This window comes from Choloepus didactylus, chromosome 3 (assembly GCF_015220235.1).
Source record: "Choloepus didactylus isolate mChoDid1 chromosome 3, mChoDid1.pri, whole genome shotgun sequence".
NCBI classification, from domain to species: domain Eukaryota; kingdom Metazoa; phylum Chordata; class Mammalia; order Pilosa; family Megalonychidae; genus Choloepus; species Choloepus didactylus.
Genome location: NC_051309.1, coordinates 75,974,572 through 75,997,049, shown reverse-complemented (window position 1 = coordinate 75,997,049; position 22,478 = coordinate 75,974,572). Strand labels below are relative to the sequence as shown.

Genomic DNA, 22,478 nt, shown 5'->3' with positions numbered 1-22,478 from the left:
GCCCGAGCTGCAAAGCCTCATGGTGCTAGAGAGCAGCTATCTCAGAGCAAGTGAATACAGCTAAGCTGAGCTCCAACTGGGGCTTTAATTAGCAAATGTAGACTGCTTGACACAAGCTACGAAACCCCAACAAGCAGACAGAAGCTTTGGGTGATGACTGACCTTGGAGAGCCAGAGGTTGGCTGCGGACTGGCCCTGAAGGGGGCTTTCTGTTCCTGTCTCAGCTTAGTGGAGAAAGCTTCAGCCATTTTCAGTTCCCAGGGCTCTGACCCAGACAAGGGTGGAGATAGCACAGGCAGAGAGAGATCATTCAAATGCTAATGACCTCTCCCTAGGATGTCTATCTTCCCTAAGAGGAAACAGCTGAGGCCCAGCTCTACTACCTACCTTCCCTTCAGAACCTGACCCCAGAGCCTGGGGGAAAACAGCCATGGGCCACACCTCCTTACACCAGTCTGGAGTTACAGGCTGACAGGCACCACCTGCTGGGCAGAAAAGCACAGTGACCTGAGGCATCACAGGGTATACCAATTTTCTAAGACACACCCTCAGGGAAACCAGATAATGAATAGTTCTTCTTTCTGGGACCAGAGCCTGTTTTGGTCTGGAAACCTGACTGGGGTAACAAAGGAAGAAACCATGCCTAGACAACAGAAAACTACAACCTACACTAAGAAAAATGAAGTTATGTCCCAGTCAAAGGAACAAACTTACACTTCAACTGAGATACAGGAATTGAAACAACTTATACTAAATCAATTCAAAAAGTTTAGGGAAGATATGGTGAAAGAGATGAACCGTATAATGAAAACACTTGGCATACATAAGGTAGAAATAGAAAGTTCAAAAAAAGAATCTACAGAAACGAAAGGCACAACACAAGAGATGAAAGACACAATGGAAACATACAACAGCAGATCTCAAGAGGCAGAAGAAAACACTCAAGAACTGGAGAACAAGGCACCTGAAAGCCTACACACAAGAACAGATAAAGAAAAGAATGGAAAAATATGAGCAGCATCTCTGAGAACTTAAGGACAAAATGAAAAGCAAGAATGTACTTGTCACTGGTGCCCCAGAAGCAGAAGAGAAGGGAAAAGGGGCAGAAGCAATAATAGAGGAAATAATCAATGAAAATTTCCTATCTCTTATGAAAGACATTAAATTACGGATCCAAGAAGCCCAGCATATTCCAAACAGAATAGATCTGAATAGGCCTATGCCAAGACATTTAATGATCAGATTATCAAACATCAAAGATAAAGAGAATCCTGAAAGTAACAAGAGAAAAGCGATCCAACACATACAAAGGAAGCTTGATAAGACTATCTGCAGATTTCTCAACAGAAACCATGGAGGCAAGAAGGAAGTGGGGTGATATATTTAAGATACTGAAAGAAAAACCACCATCCAAGAATCCTATATTTGGCAAAATTATCCTTCAAATATGAGGGAGAGCTTAAAATATTCTCTGACAAACAGACAACGACAGAATTTGTGAACAAGGTACCTGCTCTACAGGAAACACTAAAGGAAGCACTGCAGACAGGAAAAGACAGGAGTGAGAGATTTGGAAAACAATTTGGGGAGATAGTAGCACAGCAATGTAAGTACACTGAACAAAGATGACTGTGAATATGGTTGAAAGAGGAAGGTTGTGACCATGTGGGACACCAGGAAAAAAGGAATGATAAAGACGGGACTGTGTAACTCAGGGAAACCTAGGGTGCTCAACAACTGTAATAAAAGGTACAAATATGTTTTTACATGAGGTAGAACAAATGAATGTCAACACTGCAAGGTGTTAAAAATAGGGTGGGATGGGGGAGGAAATACAATCAGTGCAAACTAGAGACTATAATTAACGGAAACATTGTATTATGTTCCCTTTAATATAACAAAGGCAATATACCAAAGCTAAATGCATGGAGGGGGTGGGGAATAGGGGAAAGGTATGGTACTCCTGGCATTGGTGATGTTCTCTGACTCTTTACTCTACTTTAAGTTAATGCTCTCTTTCCTTTTGTTGCTTTCTAGCTGTCATGTTTTGGTTTTTTGTTTTTTTTCTCTCTCTCTTTTCTTTTTCTTTTATCCCTCTGCCTTCTTTGACTCTCCCTCCTTCTTTGTGGAAGAAATGGAGATGTCCTTATATAGATAGTGGCAATGGTGCTGAATACATAAATACGTGACTATGCAGTATAGGGAACCAACGATTGTTTACTTAGTATGGAATGTATGGTGTGTGAACAAAACTAATATCTTAAAAGAAATGGGTTGATGAAGAAACCCTGAAAGCACTGTATTATGTGAAATAAGACAGACACATAAAGGCAAATATTGCAGGGTCTCACTGATATGAACTAATTATAATATGTAAACTCCTAGACATGAAATATAAGTTACCAGGATATAGAACGAGGCTAAAGAATGGGGAGTGGTTGCTTATTATGAGCAGAATGTTCAACTAGGGTGAACTTAAACATTTGGAAATGGACAGGGGTGATGGTAGCATGCTTGAAAATAACTAACAGTGCTGAAAAGTGTGTGAAGGTGGTGGAAAGGGTAAGCTCAGAGTCACACATGTCACCAGAAGGAAAGCTGGAGGTTAAAAGATGGGAATGTATAAAACAGTGAATCTTGTGGTGGACAATGTCCGTGATTAACTATACAAATATTAGAAATCTCTCTCATGAACTAGAACATATGTATGACACTATAACTAGAAGTTAATAATAGAGGGACAGATAGGAAAACAATATATACTTATTGCAAACTATATACAACAGTATTTTAACATTCTCTCATCAACAGTAACAAATGTACTATACTAAAACTATGAATCAATATTGGAGCGGGGGTGGTTAGGGGTATGGGAGGATTTGAGTTTCCTTTTTTTGTCTTTGTTTCTTTTCTGGAGTAATGAAAACATTCTAAAAATTGAAAAAAAAATTAATTGTGGTGATGGATACACAGCTGTATAATGGTACCATGCGCAACTGATTGTACACTTTGGATCTTTGGATAGTTGTATGATATGAGAACAATCTCAATAAACATATATATATATATATATATATATATATATATATATAATTTAAAACTAAAAACCTAAATAAATAACAGGGGGTGAATAGGGGGTATGGGATGTTCTGGGTGTTCTTTTTTCAATTTTTATTCTTTTTTTTTTTTTGGAGTATGAAAATGTTCAAAAATTAAACATGGTGATAAATACACAACTATATGATATTACCATGAACTGTTTGGATGATTATCTGGTATGTGAATATATCTCAATAAAATTGTATTAAAAAATAGCAATGTGAGGTAATCTTCTGATTTAAGGATGCAAAATATATTTAGGTGGTTTTCATATAATAATTTTAACTACTTTTGCAGCACTTTTCAGATGATTCAAGAGAATCTTGAATTATATAATTCTTATTATAAGGCTTCTAATTAAGGTTAGTATTTTTGTTTTTAATTTGAAGCCATTAACTCTTAACTTTTCAATAGATACAGGCAATATATCCATAATAGATACAGGCAATATATACCTTCTTAGTACATCTAAATGTATAAAAGTAATTGACCATTATAGATATAATTATCTAGTCAGAATGGTACAGTGTTTATAGTATTTAATGAAAAGATCAATTCAGTGTGTCAACTAAATGAAATGAAAGGTTGGTTAAAAAAAAAAAAATCCAAAAAGAGATTCCTTATGAAACCTGCCAGCAAAGCAAACTTTCAAAGGCCGATATGATACATTTCCATTCTTGCTGCATCTATGCAAATAATCAGACAAAACCTAAAGAAACCAGCCTTTTTTTATGACTAAAAATAATCTTTTTAAGACTATCTTTGATCAAAAGGAGGGTGATGGGAGAGAAAGTTCATGTTTCCATGAAAAACTATAGCACACTTTTGTGGGTTATTGGATTCTGAGCCTGTTCATTGTCTGAGCTATTTTGCATCCTCTTTGTAAACTTGCAGAGAACTGCATGAGTTTGGCACCTACCTTTAAATTAGACTGGATCCTGTGAGTTTGCATAAATTGCCTACCCTAAATGCCAATCAGAAAGTTTACTTAGTACCTTTTAGACACCGGGTCTCAAACTGACAAAAGAGGAATAATACTTCTGATCCTTTGATCTACTGTAATACATGGTTCCCCTCTTTCTTTCACACCATCCTATCTTACTTAGGAACATATGAACTGGAGTGAGCAATTATAAATATATTTAAGGTTAAGAAACAGAGCTTTAACACCACCCTAAATGCTCTTCAGACCCTCCAGGCTGAAGTTTACAGCTTAGCATCAGAGTTCTTGCAAAAGAGACAGGCTCTAGATACCCCAGTTGCCCATGAACAATGTTGTACTTATGTTAACAAATCTGGCACAGTGATAAAGAAACTGAATATTTTAAAGGACCAAGTTAAGGTGTCTCATATCATTCAGGCTCAAACATTCAACAGACAAAACTATTTCCTGACCTAGATTCTTGGTTTAATGGAATATGGAGACAAACTAGTACACTCTGGATTTATGGTTTTAACAGTATCAGTCTATAGGTTGTCATTTCTTGCTGTACAAACTGTGCTTCATGATTCTGTTCAAATTCCTTGTTACCCTCAAGACAAATTGTTTTTCTTAAGGTAGCTAATCAAAATGAAAATGAGACAGAAATGGTACTGTCTCTAGTGGACCGAGACTAAAAATGAAAATAAAAATAAGAGAGACCCTGACTTGGAGGGAGAGAGGGCCATATCTGCAATCCACTCAACTGAATAAGTAACCCCATTCCAAGGGTCTTAAATGTAACTAAACAGCCATCCAACAAACCTCACTGAAATCAAGAAAGGAAACAAACACAAAAAAATAAAAACAAAAAATGGAACAAAACACCATCCTAGCCAACTCAACTGCCTGACAAGAAAATAAATCAATGGTGATGACCAGAGTTTTTGGTCAAGTTTCCAATGAGATCATTGGAAAAATGACCAAAGGGATGGACAGTTCAGTAAAATAAAATGGCCGTCTACACTGGGTGTTGCCAGGAAAAGACCCCTTTCTAAGACTGACTTATCCAGAGGGCAAAAACAATTGACCTGCAGGTGTTTTCCAAGAAAATGGAATGCACCCTACATGGTCAATAATAAGCAACACCTGGTGATAAAACTAGTTTAGTCAAGTGGAGAGAGCTTATCAGAATGGACAAGCATACCATACTAATCAATGTATATCTGCTCCCCACTCTGTAAGACCCCCTACATAAAAGGAAACAATGTCAACAATCAGAACATCTCCTCAATTGCTTCCTCTTTAGCCCTTTTGTGAGCTTTCCCTGTGCACTCCCTCAATGGAGCACCCTTCTACTCTCTGAACAGGATGTTCCCCTTTTTACGAATTGCTCAACGAAGCTGTGAGATCCTACATTGCATGAAAAGTCTTTTATCTAAAATAATGACTATAACTCTTCAAGTTACTGTGCCATGTTCCGTCATTTAAAATAAAAAAGGTGTTTTTTTCCTTCATGTTCTTTAGTGATTTATAATATTTTGAGTACTTCAGAAAATTTTTTTAAGTATTCTAATTTTTAGCCAGTTACAATCCTTCAAACATGTTCTTTTTCCCACTCCTACAGATCTGGTTCTGTTTTTCCCTTTGCTTTGGTTGTGTCATGTATTATCTGCCTCCAGTTTGGCATTTTTATTTATTTTATCAGCTCCAGAATGACAGCATTGACTGTCTGCCTGCTTGCTCCGGAGGCTGTAGAGCAAACATATTAGTGAGTGATGATACCCGGAAGTGAGATGCTGATGTCTCATTTTAAATTTTTACAACAATTTTTAGAGTAAATGCATGGAAGTTAGAGAAAAAGTTCATTACTGATAAAAAAGAAGATGGAAAATTTAAGTGGGAAGGTTGATTAACCTTTTAAATGTCATAAGTACAAGAATCTCTCTCTTTGGCTTCAATACAATGTGGGACTCCGTCTTCTACTTCATGTGAAGGATCAGTTATTAGCTCAAGACCAGAAGCTCCTTAAGATGCCCATTCCTGGTGCTGAAGATCCAGAAGACAGAAAAACTCAAAGCATGTAATTCAACTTTAACTTTCACCACCTTTGTTGATCATCGCCAGGCACAGCAAAGAGACTGTTAAATTATTTCCAGCTCTGTCTATCTCACCTTTCAGAGTCCTTTCTCCTGTTCATGTAATCCATGGACATCTCTCTACCTGATCCAAAAAGGCTACACTCAGCCCTAAGTGACATTTAGAAAGATCAGGATAAACTGATTTACACTAGGCTAGACATGTAAATATGTAACGCTTACTTATGACCTCAGTTAATTCATACAACAACCCTGAGAGGTACACCATTATCCTCCTTTTACATATGAGGCAACCAAGACTCCCAATGAGTAAAGTAATTTGCCTATGGTCATACATGCTAGTAAGAGGTATACACTTTAATTTAAACCACCAACTTTAACTGCAGCATTCTTTCTACAACACCACTCTGCATCTCAAGCAGACTCTCCCAGAGAACATGTACGTTCTAATAAGGGACAAATCCTGGGCTGAGTGGAAGGAATCTCTAAATGGTGGAATTTCAGGCTGTAATGATGGCTTAAAGTAGGATTTATGTTTTCAAAATGTTTATTCTGCTACCATATATACAATCTAACATTTCCCCCACTTAATCATATTCAGATGTGTATTTCAGTACTGTTAATTGCATTCACAATGTTGTACTACCATCACCACCAACCATTACCTAAACATTTCCATCATTTCAAGTAGGAACTCTGTATATTTTAAGCCTTAAATTCCCATTCCCTATACCACCCCGTCCCCTGGTAACCTACATTCTAGATTCTGACTCTACTAGTTTGCTCATTATAATTGTTTCAAAATCAGTAACATCATACAATATTTGTCCTTTTGTGTCTGGCTTATTTCACTCAACATGATGTCTTCAAGGTTCATCCGTGTTGTCGCATGTATCAGGACTTCATTCCTTTTTATGACCAAATAATATTCCGTTGTGCATATATACTACATTTTATTTATCCATTCATCAGTTGACGTACACTTCAGTTGCTTCCATCATTTAGCAATTGTGAGTAATGCTGCTATGACCATAACAGGATTTATTTTTTTTTAAATATGGGAACCTTTCTGGTGACCTTTAAACCACAACACACACTCCATATATATTGCCTAGACACAAGTATCTTTTCCAGTTTGCCCCACATTTATGCGTTTCTGACATTTTCTTAACTTGTCTGATTTCAGACATCTTTGTTCCAGAGTAGTTTTAAAGTCTGAGAATAGAGAAACTTTGCAATTCTCGTTCAAAAACTGGATTGATATTTTTCTGACCACGACACTTTTTGGGTAACAATCTCTCTAACAGATTTTAACGAGTGAGAAAAGTCAGTGGAACAAATTACCCAGAAAACCATTCCCTCTGTTTGCATCTCTCTATCTTCTTTGTAGATGGGTCTATCTTCTCTTGGTATAATAATACAAGATCTTTCCTCCCAGAACAATTTCAATTTTCAGCCTCACCTGCCTTGTCAAATATGAAAAATTCTACATAGTGCAGTATTTCCTCCACTATTTAGCTACCTATGTGGATGTACATTTTTAACTTACCCATTTACAAAATGCTAGATTTGAAAACCTAAATCCAGGACCTAAAATGTGTCTGGCACGTTGTAGAAACATATGCAGCACTGCTGAATAAACCCATGAACTAATTAATTCTGTCTTTCCAGTATATTCACATTAGTGCTTCGCCCTTCTTTCCACTGCACCTTAAGGAACTCAGATGCCTGAGAGGTGTAGGGCTTCTCTGCAAATCTGATTAACAGGATTTCTAAAGAAGAATCAGACATATATGCCACACATATGACTCGTCTGACAACAAATCTTTTCTTCCAACATGAATGCTGTACCTTTCCCATTGTCTATAAAGGCACAGATGCATAAACTTGCCTTCTGTCTACAGATACACAAAGAAATTTTGTAGTAAGTCTGAAATGACACAGGAATGTTTTATTAGTCACTTTCTACAGGGCCACAGTCCACATCTTCTTCCCCACAATCCCAGGATAGGTGCACTGGAACCCTTTGGGAAAGTGCAATCTTCTCTGTGGGTCCAGTGGGAACCTGTTTATAATTTTCCCAGCAATAACAAGTAGAGCCTCTGCACCTCTTTTTGAGGGAAACCTGATCTTCAGTACAAATGGAGCCGAATGGTAATAAGGCACTCTAGGCCAGGCTCTTGCTAGAAAGCTTAAGCAACCACTCCTGTTTGGAATTTAGTGATATGTGTCCAAGGTGTTCAAAATGATGTGCTAGCATTCAATTCACACAACACTAACTCCAAAAGATATCAAATCTGCCCATCAGCATGAGGCAAAGTGACTTGCTGGTGGTTATACAAATGACACTCAACATCACTGTGACCCAAATCAGTCACTAACCCACACACCGTTTCCTGCTAGCTTCCTGCTCCACATAACCTTTCTCTATACACCACTAAAGGGGGTTGACTTCCACCTACAAAATCAGCCCAAACCCAGCATCTAGACTAATCCCCTCCTTTCAAAAGATTTAAACCCTATTTTGCAGGTGATGAAACAGATCCAGAGAATTTCAGTGCAATGTCTCAAGTCAAAGAGCTCTAAGAATCTATTGTGCAGACTTCCAGTCCAATGTAACCAAGTAAGTTGGGGAGTCTATTCAACATATTAATCTTATGCTAACAAGTGAAATAAATGAATACAAAGCTGCGCATACACAATATGATCCCAATTGCAACAAAAAATAATGTCAAAAATGAAATTGATAAAAGTGAAGATTGAGAAACAAAACTGGAAGAAAAAATTCCAAAATGTTAACCATGGCTATGACTAGATGGAGGTAGGTAGAGGGTTTTTTATTTTATTCTCAGTATTTTTCTGTATTTTCCAAATTTTCTGCAAAACTACACTAGTTTTATAATATAAAAAAGAATAAATGTTATAGACTATTCAACTCTGCTTACACCAGAAGTCACCTGGAAGGATGGAGACTCGGTTAGGTAAAGCTAAAGAAATGACAGGAACTTGAACATTATACTTACCCACCAACTGGGGGAGAGAAGCAGCCTCCCTGTCAAGCATGATGGATCCTTTCTCCATACATGTTCTCAGCTCAAATAAACTGTGAAGGGACAACGTGGCCACATGAGGCTTGCTCCATCTCTCCCCACCCTGTTCGACTTTTTCTTCAAACTTAATCCACCTGAGAAGAGATTAGTGAACAGCAATTAAAAGTACTCTTACCTACTCTGGAAATAGCAACATCAACCTCTCTATCTCCACCCCCATTAGCACTTCCAAAATGTCTCCTTTTGTGGAGTTTTAAAAGCTTATTATATCGTTAATTATATTACCGTTATAAATACATCAAGCAGAGTAGCTAGATCTCTTCCTCCCCTAATGTTTTAGAAGGCAAACTTCAAGGAGCCAAAGCAACCTTGGTTTCATGTCTGTCTATACATAACCACGAAATCCTAAGGACTTATTAGTTAAAATTTTTAAAATAAGGTAGAAAAAGTATCCATTTCAAAATTCTCACTGTGGATAAAGACTGTAATGTGTAAAAATAAACACCATTGTGAGAACTCTGTTGACTCCATAAGGCAAGTATACATAAGGTGGAATATCAGTGATGAACCAACATTTATCTTAAATTTTTGAAAAGCATGGTGTGTGAAGTGGTCAAATGAATGTAAGGTATCACTTTTTAAAGCTTAAAGAGGGCCAGCATGTAGGAGTGTTGTATCTTATTAATATACATATTTGTTGGCTGACACATGTTCCTCTTTCACTGAGTTTCTAATAGATGCTTTACCCTTCAAGGGTGGCTCCACATTGTGTTTAAAAATATATAAGTTCAGTAAACAACAGATCTATTCTGATAACAGATCTATTAACTTTAATATTAGGACAAACAAACCTCTTTTCATAACTACTGCTTTCTAAGATTTCCAGACATTTTGATAATTTAGCAATACATAATAAAAAAGTTTAAAGGAAATGACAGCAAAGCTTTGACAGCCTTTATATCACATATTACACATATAGATTCTACATTGTCAAAGGAAACCAAAAAAGCTTCATCAGCTTGCTATTCATCATGACCCAAACAAAAATATTTCTTTCTCTCACTTCAAATCTTCTGAAAGATATTGTAAAAGACAAAGAGGAGGCTAAAAATTTGTTTTGCAACATTCTTCACCCAAAGGTTTAATGATTGAAAAATGTTTTCCTAGAAAAAGCTAACCACTCATCTAACTCACTAAAGATGAGAACAAAGGGCAGAGATCAGGCTAAGCTCTACATTAGGTATTATTTATAGACTGCCAACCACCCCCAGAGGAGGAAAAAAAAAACACATTAGTAGAACCAGGAGTGAAAACAGAGCAAGAGATCAGCCACAATGTCAAAGAATTTAGAATGTTAATTAAGCCCACACACATAATGATTCAGAAATATTTTAGGAAATATTTTAGCCAAATCCAAAGACTTTCCCTCCAGGCTCCCAGGAAACCTCTCACTGCCAGGCAACTCCTGCATGTCAACTGAAGCCTTGTCCCCAACCTCATCCTCAATTCTAAGGCCATTCCACTCCCCGCTGAATCCCCAAAATGTAGGAGATGGGGATTTTTACGTGTTTTCCTAACAAGTTAAAAAGTCTACAACACCACCAAAAAAGTTCTAGAACTTCAGAACTGAACTTTGTTTATCTCTACAAAAGTGGCTGAGAAACTCCAAAAAAGAATGAAAGACCCTTAATCTTAGTGTGTGTGTGTGTGTGTGTGTGTGTGTGTGTGTGTGTTTTCAAATTAGTAGTTTTTCACAGAACTAGAAGGAAACAGGAGAAAAATGGCAATTTTATATCATACTTTTACAGAATCCTATGAGTTTAATAAAAGGTCATTTGAGAGTAATCATTTTATATAATATATAACATCAACACTGTTATCTTCTTTAGAAGATAGCTCAAAGAATCTCTAACCATGTTTGTTGTTATAATTTATTGCTCAAGATAGCACACTAGTAGATAGAAGATTCCAAGGCATATAAAATCAAGTCAGGGTTACATATTATATAATTCCTTTTAGATTATACATATTATATAATCTAAAAAAATGCAGTGACTGTGTTTTTCATAAGAGTATTCTTATTAACAACCAGCTGAGAGATAAGAATCTTGGGACATAAAATATAAGCCAACCAAGATGAATGACAAGGTCAGCTAGAAACTCAGCAAGGGTGAATATTTTAGATAGCCTTCACATCCCTAGTATCTTTACTTAATGGACTTCCACCTCTATTAGTTGTCAAACCCATTCCTCAAGAGAAAACTAAGTTTCACTTACACAGAGGATGCAACAATGGCTATTTTCTGCCATCATCTTCAACTCTCCAAATAATAAAAGTCAAATTTTTTTTCTTTAAAGAAAAAGAAGCAAAATCACAGCATTCGTTTTTGTGGCCAGTTTTTTTTTTTTTGTTTTTTTTTTTTAATTTCCTTTCCATATTTTGTATTGTAATCAACCTTACTGGAATTAAATATAACCATGAACAAGTTTTAAAGTACATTTATAAATCATAAATAACAACTAACTTGAATTTAAGAAATAGCATTACTCACCTTCCTGGACTACAACAGTCCTTTAGGTCAAGATTTAGCCACAAAGGAATGTAAATGTAAAGTCTAGAAACTAGCCAGTTCTTTAGAATCTTAGCCCCTAAGGGATAAGGATTATCTCACAGCTCAGTTTAGCATCTATTTCATTGTGAGTTCAGTAAATATTTAATGTTGTGATGATGTCACATTAAAGCATAGCTAACAGCATAAGGAAAGCTCAGGGGTAATTCCTATTAAATTCCTTTAAAATGTATTGCTTGTAATTGTTCAAGGAACTGATTATATTTCCAACATATGCATTTTGGCGTAAAATAATGGTATGCCCATTTAAACAGATTGTTTGCAGGAAGTTTTCATTTCAGAAACTCCATGTTATCCTCCACTGTCATCCCTCTCACAGATCAAGGACAAACTTGGAAAAAAAACTGAACACTAATCAGTTCAAATCAGAATCCATTAAAGAAAAGGCTAAGGCAAAGCTATCAAAGTTCAGCCTATTCAAGTGCCAATGAATTTGTAAAGGTGCTTTAGAACCATATAATTACATCAAAAAATCCAGACATTTTTACCTCAGGGTACAATAAAAGCCACTATCTACCCTTTGCAATAAGTATGAAGAACCATATATTTGCTGTAACTTTCCTACATTTCTTTTTGTCTCAGTACTTGCCATGTTATAGGAAAATTATCAGAAAGTGACTTTTTAAATGTTTGCAATTACAAAACTGCTGAAACTTTGGAGGATGAGTTTATTAGATGAAGTTTATTTTTTCCAAGATTCATTCGAAGAAATGATAAAATACTTTTCAGTTAAATGCACTTCAAGTGACTGCCAACTAAACAGCATTTTACTCATTTGTTGAATAAACAGAAGGCTCACTGGGAATCACTGATTTTTTCAACTTTCCAATCTTTTGACTAAATATAATTAGGAAAAAACGAGACCTCTAACTTAAAAACATTCCAATTTTCCAGTAGAAAATAGGTATGACCTTGGTACTGGAATATAATCCAACTACACAAAACTATTAAAATGAAAATAAATTTCTTGCTAATTACTAACTACCTCATAACACACAAAAGAAGCCATTGCTAGTGCACATCTGGGATAAATGAGGTTTTAAGGAGAATTCTTGATTTTCTCGATCAACAGCAAAAGTTATTTCAAAACAATATATACAACTACATATAATTACCTAGATTAAATTTCTTTCCCTTTAGCCTTTCTTACAGGAAAAAAAAAAAAAAAAAAAAAAAAACTTGGCTTACAATAGCATTTTCCAAAGTAATCACAGTCTTTTAACTGTAGTCCAGCAGGGAAAAGATGCAAAAGTTAGTATAGAATTGGGAAGAGGATGTTCTGTCTCCAAAACCACAGGGTGAGTGCACATGTTAATGTTTTAGGGGCATATCTGAAATCAGGTTTTACAGAGGTAAACTGGGTTAATCAGCCAAGTTAGAAACTCAGATGAGTGTTCATTTGTACTTTCTGGGTGGAAGCGAAACATCAATGCCCTATTTCTTTGTTAACTTGTTGTGTTTTTTGAAACTTGTGATGGCTTTCCTTTCCTTTACCTCCAGGTTTGGCAGTGCAGTCTGAATCACACTGGGAGAGTGATCGTTAACATATATATCACATAACAGTGGTGAGATCCAGAATTGCCCATCTGAAAATTAGGCAAAGGAAAACAGAAAGCCGACAATCATTTTTGCAGAGACATCCCTGACTAAAAGGAAAAAGTCCCTTCCTCCTGGATTTGATCATCCCCAAAGCTGGACCATATCTTACTCTTTTCCAGTTTGCTTTATGAACCTATTAGCTAACACCAAGCCACCTAGAAATTCTTAATGAGGAACAAAAGCATCTTCACCAATACAAATGATTCCATCATAGTTATTGCTACAGTATTGAAAGTCATCATTCTAAAAATGACCAAATATTCAGAAGGACCCTTTTAAAAATAGTAACATTCACTGCCATTCCACTGATCATATACATTTCTCAGATCTGATACTTCCACCTTTGCACCGTGTTCCATTTATTCTCTATGGCGGAAAAGTGGCGGAAAAGCCACTGAAAATTCAATGTTCTAACTTTTAGGAAATGGAAAAAAAATGTGAAAAGGAAGGTGGTAGAATTAGCTGTTACTTCATGCTTCATATAAATAAAGATTTCTCTTGTTCACAGTTTTACATGACTACAGTGCTTTCCAAGGTGTAAATGGGGACAGCTCTCTTATTACTGAAATAAAACACCTTATTGAGGCACACAGCTAACCTGAAATTCCTGAAGTAGGAGTCAAACAGCAGAAATAGTGAGACTCAAGATAGAATATTCTTGGTCAAATCAAATCACAAGCCAACTGAAAAGTATCAAAACTTAAAAGGGGAAGGAGAGGTAGGATTGTGTTCTCTAGGTGTGGGCACACATTAGAACCTACATTAAACTACAGGGGTCTGGTGGGTTATTGCTCTATGGAGTAAAATAATCTATCAATTTGGCTTTTCATTGAAAAGTTGAGACTTCTCAAGTTCCTAAGTTAGTCATAAAAAACATTCATGCCACATCTTCATGTATAAAATTAATCCCTTCTAAGCATTAAACATTTATTAGTTTGAGAATTTTAGTACGAAAAAACTATCATGTCTGGAAACTGGACATAATGATAGTCAGAAATTACTACAAAAACATTCTGGGGAGTGTGGAAAGATGGTGGAGTAGGAAGTTCCAGGAATCAGTCCCTCCACCAGAACAGCTATTAGACAGGCAAGAACTAAGTGAAACAACTACTTTGAAACTCCAGAGGCCAGCAGAACACTGTACAGCAGCATGGGAAGGGGGGAGAAGAAGAGGATGGTAAATTACAATAAATACCTGTAAACTGCCCTCTCCCCACAGTGGCCCACTCTAGGGGTAGGCTGCCATGGGGTATACCCATAGCATACTTGCCGATACCACAAAGGAACAAAAATCCACTTCCCCAAGATCCAAGATGGGACTGGGCCAACTGCAAATCATGGCTTTTGAAGACTGACTTCTGATTACTGGTGCCCCAGTGTGCTGATTTGTATATATTATGTCCCCCAGAAAAAGCCATATTCTTTAATGCAATCTTATGGGGGTAGATGTATTAGTGTTGATTAGGTTGGACTATTTGGATTAGGCTGTTTCCATGGAGATGTGACCCACCCAAGTATGAGTGAAACATCTGACTGGATAATTTCCATGGAGATAGGGACCCGCCCATTCTGGGTGGCTCTTAATTAAATCACTGGAGCCCTATATAAGAAGCTTAGACAGAAGGAGCTCGCTGCTGCAGCCTAGAGAAGAACTTCCTGGGAGAAAGCCATTTTGAAACCAGAACTCTGGAGTAGACGCCAGCCACATGCATTCCCAGCTAACAGAGGTTTTCCTGATGCCACTGGCCATCCTCCCAAATAAACCCTCTTTATAAAAGCCAACCCATTTCTGGTATTTTGCATAATGGCAGCATTAGCCAAATGAAACACCCAGCTCTAGGGCAGCCATTGTTCCAACCTGCCCCACACAAAGGCAGCAGAGGAAACTTAAAGACAGCATGCTTACTCAGAGCTGCAGAGGACAGCTGAAGGGCTGCATTTGCTGGGAAGTTCAAGGAAGCGCAATGTTAGGGAGCCATGGAAGAAGCTCCCGACACCCTTCCAGAGTCCTCCCTCATCCCCTCTCCAGGTAAGTTTGGAGGCAGGCAGCACTCCTTTTGTGGGTCCCTGGCCTTGGTCCAGCAGGAAAAGACTGACTTGGGAAACTCCTCTCCCAAATCCCCCTCCCGGAATTTGCCCTCCTGACAAAAGCAGCCTGAAACAACGGAAGTAGTGTAAGAAATAACTGAGGCAGGTGGCTGGGGGAAAGGCTTACCTGCTTTAAGTCTTACAGTAGAAAACCAGGAAAGGGAGAAGATAGGTCTCCTAGGGAAGGAGAGGGGGCATTCAAACTCCTTTAAACAGGGGAATTCCTAAGCCACTAGCAAGCACAACCCAGGACAAGACACAGGCCCAGAAAAGACAGGGAGGACCTGCACTTTGCATTTGCCTTGGGCAAAACTTCCTGGTAGGAGGGCTGACATTCAAGAAAACCTCTGTCATATCACCAGCTGTGTGTAAGCTCATGAAACATGCATACAAGGAAATAAATCCCAGAGTTAACATTTCAAAATATTAAAATGTACAGTGTGCAACAAAAGATTACAGCAGGAAACAGGAAATGATGGACCATCCAAAGGAAGAGAGTAAAAATACAGAAAACACCAATGAAGAAGACCAAACTGTGGAGATGACAGACAAAAGCTTTTAAAAAATGAACTTCAATGTGCTCAAAGAGATGAAGGAAAATACAGAGAAAGAACTAAAGGATATCAGGAAAACAGTGAATGAACAATATGAAAATCTTAAAAAGAGATAGAAATTTTAAAAAGGAACCCAACAGAATTACTGGAGTTGAAGACCACAATAACTAAAATGAAATATTCCCAGGAGGATTTCAACAGCAGATTGGAGCTGGCAAAAGAAAAATCAGTGAACTCAAAGACAAGACAATTGAAATTAGTCAAGCTGAGGAGCAGAAAACAAAAAGAATTATAAAAAGTTAAAATAGCCTAAGAAACCTCTGGAACAGCATCAAGCATACCAATACAAGCATTATGGTAGCCCCAGAGGAGAAGAGAGAAAGGAGCAGAAGGAATATTCAAAGAAATAATGACAGAAAACCTGCAAAACTTAGCAAAAGACATGAATATGCACATCCAAAAAGCCCAGAAAACACTAAACAGGATAATAAACTTGAAGAAAAACAGGTCCTATCACATATTGATCACATTGTTGAATGCAAAGGACTAGGAAAGAGTTCTGAAAGCTGCAATAGAAAAGCAACATGTTTTGTACAAGGGAGTCACAATTTGATTAAGTGCCAACTTCTCATCAGAAACCATGGTGGCAAGAAGGTAGAAGGTTGAAATACTTAAAGTGCTGAAAGAAAACAACTGCCAACCAAGAATCTTAAATCCAGTGAGACTTTCTTTAAAAATGAGAGAGATTAAGATATTCACAGATACCAAAAGCTGAGAGAGTTCATCACTACTGGACCTGTCCTAAAAGCAATGCTAAAGGGAGTTCTTCAGACTGAAAGGAAAGGAATAAAATGGCATAAAGAAATAAAGACCTACAATAAAGGTAACAACATGGGTCATTACAAATGCCAGTACTATTGTACTGTATTTTTGGTATGTAACTCCACATTTTACTTCCTACAGATGCTAAAATGCAAACACATAAAACCAAATCAATGGTTTTGAACATACAATGTCCAGAGATATAATTTGCAACAAGTACAAAAAAAGGCTAGGGAACAGGGAGCTATGGAACAGTGTATGTATATGCCTTTGGAGTCAAGTTGGTATCAAATCAAATATGATTGTTTCATATTTAAGATGTTAAATTTTAACTGCATGGTAACCACAAAGCAAATATATGAAAAAATATATGCAGACAAAAACGAGAAGGGACTCAGTATGGAATGTTACAAAAAATCAAATAAAAAAGGAAAGCAGGTATGAACTGCAAAATTGAGGGACAAAAAAGGTATATAAGACTTACAAAGACCAAATGGCAAAAATGGCAGAAGAAAGTCTGCATTATCACTAGTGACTCTAAAACATAAATGGATTAAATTCTCTAGTCAAAAGGCAGGTATTGGCAGAACAGATAAAAACTATAACCCAACTAGACGCTGTCTACAAGAGACTCACAGTAAATAAATCAAAGACATAAGTAGGATGAAAATGAAAGGATGGAAAAAAAATTATACCATATATGCTGGTTTGGATGTATTATGTCCCCCCAAACCCCATTATATTTGATGCAGTCTTGTGTGGGCAGTAAACATATTAGGTGTTGATTGGGTTGGAGACTTTTGATTGGATATTTCCGTGGAGATGTGATCACTTAACTGTGGGAGAGATCTTTCATTGGATAATTTCTATGGCGGTGTGGCCCTGCCCATTCAGCATGGGCCTTGATTAGTTTAGTGGCGCACTACATAAGCTCAAACAGAAGGAGCGAGCTTGCTACAGCCAAGAGGGACACTCTGAAGAACACCCAAGAACTGAGAGAGAAGCTGCAGATGAGAAACAGTTTGAAGATGGCTGATGAAAGCAGACTCTTGCTCCGGAGAAGGTAAGAGAGGACAAACACCCCAAGAGCAACTGAGAGTGACATTTTGAAGAGGAGCTGCGGCCTAGAGAGGAATGTCCTGGGAGAAAGTCATTTTGAAACCAGAACTTGGAGCTGACACCAGCCACATGCCTTCCCAGCTAACAGAGGTTTTCCAGATGCCATTGGCCATTCTCCAGTGAAGGTATCTGATTGTTGATGCATTACTTTGGACATTTTATGGCCTTAAGACTGTAACTGTGTAACCAAATAAACCCCCTTTATAAAAGCCAGTCCATTTCTGGTGTTTTGCATTCCAGCAGCAAAAGCAAACTAGAACACCATGCAACTAATAACCAAAAGAAAGCTGGGGTACCTATACTATTGCCAGATAAAATAGACCTTCAATCAAAAACAGTTACAAGGTGTGATTGTGAAAACCTTGTGACTGACACTCTTTATCCAGTGTATGGGCAAATGAGTAATAAAATAAAGACAAAGAAATATATAAATAATAGGGTGGGGGTAAGGAGTATGGGATGTCTTGGGTGTTCTTTTTTATTTTTATGTTTTTCTTTATTTGGGAGTAATGAAAATGTTATAAAATGGATTGTGGCAATGAATGTACAATTATATGATGATTCTGTGAGCCACTGATTGTATAATTTGGATGGATTATATGGTGTGTAAATATCTCAAAATTGCATTTAAAAAAGAACAATTACAAGAAACAAAGACAGTCATTATATACTGATAAAGCAGTTAATTCAACAAGAAGGTATAACAATTTTAAACATATATGCACCTAAGAGCAGAGGTACAAAATGTATGACACAAATTCTAACAGATTTGAAGGGAGAAAATGACAGATCTACACTAACAGAAAACCTGAATATACCACTTTCAATAATGGATAGAACATATACTCAGAAGATAAATAAAGAAATACAAGACTTGAATGATACTTTGAACTAACCGGACCTAACATACATTTTAGAACACGTCATCCAACAACAAACAAAACACACACTCTTCTCTACTTCATATGGATCATTCTCCAGGATAGATCATATCTTAGGTCACAAAACAAGTTTAAATAAATTCAAAAATATTGAAAAAATATAGTGTGTCTTTTCCAACCACAACTGAATGAAGTTAGTAATCAATAACAGACGGAGAAATGGAAAATCCACAAATGCAGAAAATAACATACTCTTAAACAACCAACAGGTTAAAAGAGGAAATAATAAGGGAAATTAGGAAATATCTTGAGGCAAATGAAAATATGACAAACCAAAAATTATGGGATGCAGCAAAGGCAGTGTTGACAGGGAAATGTATAGTTCTAAATACTTACATCAAAAATAAGAAAGAGTTCATACCAGAGACCTAATGTCAAAACTGGAAGAAATGGAAAAAGAAGAGCAAACTAAATCAAAGTGAGCAGAAGGAAAAAAGGAAATAACAAAGATCAGAGCAGAGATAAATGAAGCAGAGAATTGAAAAACAATCAAGAGAATTATCAAAACCAAAAGTTTGTTGTTTGAAAAGATCAATAATATTGACAAACCTTTAGCTAAACAGACAATGAAAAAATGATACAAATAACTAAAACCACGAATGAAAAGGGGGACAAGTACTACTAAACCCACTTAAATAAAAAAGAGTTTAAGAGGCTACTATGAACAACTGTATGCCAACAAATTACACAAACTACATGAAAAGAACAAATTCCTAGAAACACACAAACTACCTACACTGACTCAAGAAGAAACAGAAGATCTCAGCAATCTCAGCAAACCAATAACTAGTAAAGAGATTGGATTAGAAACAAAAACAGCCCAACAAAGAAAAGCCCAGGAAAAGTTGGATTCACAGGAGAATTTTACCAAACATTTCAAGAAGAATTAACACCAATCTTGCTCAAACTATTCCAAAAACTTGAAGGAAAGGAAATACTCCCTAATTCATTCTACAAGGTCAATGTCACCTCCATACCAAAGCCAGATAAAGACACCACAAGAAAAGAAAATTACAGACCAATATTTCATATTAATATAGATGCAAAAATCCTCAAGAAAATAATAGCAAAGTGAATCCAATAGCGCATTAAAAGAATTATACACCATGACAAAATGGGATTCATCCCAGGTATGCGAGGGTGGTTCAAAATAAGAAAATCAATTAATGTAATACACAATATTAACAGAATGAAGGAAAAAAAAAAAACAGTCATCTCAATTGATGCAAAAAAATGCATATGACAAAATCCAGCACCCCATCCTGATAAAAGTATTTAAAAAACTAGAAATAGAAGGAAACTTCCTCATATGATAAAAGAAATATATGAAAAGCCCATAGCTAACATCATACATAATGGTAAAAGACTGAAAGCTTTCCTTATAAGATCAAGAACAGGACAAGGATGCCCACTGTCACCACTGTTAGTTAACACTGTACTGGCAGTTCTAGGCTGAGCAATTAGGCAAGAAAAAGGAATAGACAACATCAAAATTGGAAAAAAGAAGTAATACTTTCCTTATTTGCAGATGACATTATCTTATATAAAGCAAATACTGAAAAAGTCACAGAAAAGTTACCAGAGCAATAAATAAATTCAGAAAAGTGGCGGGGTACAAGATCAACATCCACACACTGGCAATGAACAGTCAGAAGAAGAAATCAAGAAAAACGTTCCATTTAGAATAGCAACTAAAAGAATCAAATATCTAGGAATCAATCTAACCAAAGATGTAAAGGACTTAGACAACTATAAAACAATGCTAAAACAAGTCAAAGAAGACCAAAATGAATGGAAGGACATTCCATATTCAGGGATTAGAAGACTAAATATTGTTATGATGTCAGTTCTACTCAAAGCAATTTATAGCTTAAATGCAATCCCAATTAAAATTCCAACAACCGTCTCAGCAGAATGGAAAAGCCAATCATCACATTTATATGAAAGTGTAAGGAGCCCCAAATAGCCAAAGCCACCTTGAAAACGAAGAGCAAAGTTGGAGGACTCACATTTCCCAATCTTAAAACTTATTACAAAACCACAGTAATCAAAACAACATAGTACTGGCACAAAGATGGACATATAGACAAAGGGAATCAAATTAAGAGCTCAAAATTCAACCTTCACATTTATGGCCAACTGATTTTTGACAAAGTGGCAAAGACCACTCAATTGGGAAAGAATAGTCTCTTCAAAAAACGGTGCTAAGAAAACTGGATCTCCATTTGCAAAAGAATGAAGTTAAGCCCCTGCCTCACAACATACACAAATATCTACTTATAATGGATCAGAGACATGAATATAAGAACCAGGACTATAAAACTCCTAGAAGCAAACATAGAGAAGCATCATCAGCACTTTGTGTTAGGCAATGGTTTCTTAGACTTTACACCCAAAGCATGAGCAACAAGAGAAAGAAGTAGATAACTGGGATCACATCAAAACTCAAAACTTTTCTGCGCAAAAGGACTCGGTCAAGAAAGTGAAAGGGCAACCTACTTAATGGGGGAAAATATTTGAAAACGACATGTGATAAGGGTCTAATATCTAGAATATATAAAGAAATCCTACAACTAAACAATAAAAAGACAAATAACCCAATTAAAAAACGGGCAAAAGATTTGAATAGACATTTCTCCAAAGAGGATATACAAATGGCTAAAAAGCACATGGAAAGATAATGAACATCACTAGTTATTAGGGAAATAAAAATCAAAACTATAATGAGACACCATTTCTCACTCACTAGAATAGCTAGTATTAAAAAAATAGAAAATTTCAAGTGTTGGAGAGGATGTGGAGAAATAGGAATATTCATTCATTACCGGTGGGAATGTAAGATGGTGCAGCCACTGTTGGAGACAGGTGGCAGTTCCTCAGAAAGCTAAGTATAGAATTACCTATACTATACAATCCCTCTGCTGCATATATGCCCAAAAGAATTGAAAGCAGGAACTCAAAACATGTATTTGCACACCAATGTTCACAGCAATATTATTCATAATTGCCAAAACATAGAAGCAGCCCAAGTGTCCATCAGCTGATGAACGGATAAATAACATGTGGTACATACACAAAATGTAATATTATGCAGCCATAAAAGGAATGAAGTCCTGATGCATGCAACAACATGGATTAACCTTGAAGACATCATATTGAGTGAAACAAGCCAGACACAAAAGGACAAATACTGTATGATCTCACTGATATGAAATAATTAGAATAAGCAAACTCATTCACAGAGGCAGAATCTAGACTGTGGGTTGCTAGAATATGTGGTGGAGTAGAGAACAGGGAATTGAGGCTTAAAATTTCGGTAATGGATGGTGTCAACAGTAGCACAACACTATGAATATAATTAACAGCACTGAATTATGTATTTGAATGCAGCTAAAAGGGGAAATTTTAGGTTGTATTTATGATATTGAATAAAAAGTTTTTTTAAAAAATCCATGGAACCGCACAACAGAAACACTGAATCCTAAATTAAACCACGGACTATAGTTTACAATACAATTATAAAACTGTGCTTTCATCTATTGTAACAAATGTAGCACA

At 36.5% G+C, this 22,478-nt stretch overlaps 1 protein-coding gene across 5 annotated transcripts in view; it reads right to left on the bottom strand.

The window, feature by feature from the left end:
- SLC4A4 (solute carrier family 4 member 4) overlaps positions 1 to 22,478 on the bottom strand; it is a 442,709-nt gene that overhangs the window by 238,614 nt on the left and 181,617 nt on the right. For all 5 annotated transcript variants that reach the window (XM_037829942.1, XM_037829943.1, XM_037829941.1 and 2 more), the window contains one exon: positions 9,141 to 9,301. In XM_037829942.1, the coding sequence (XP_037685870.1) occupies positions 9,141 to 9,301 (161 nt within the window). The remainder of the gene's footprint in view (positions 1 to 9,140; positions 9,302 to 22,478) is intronic.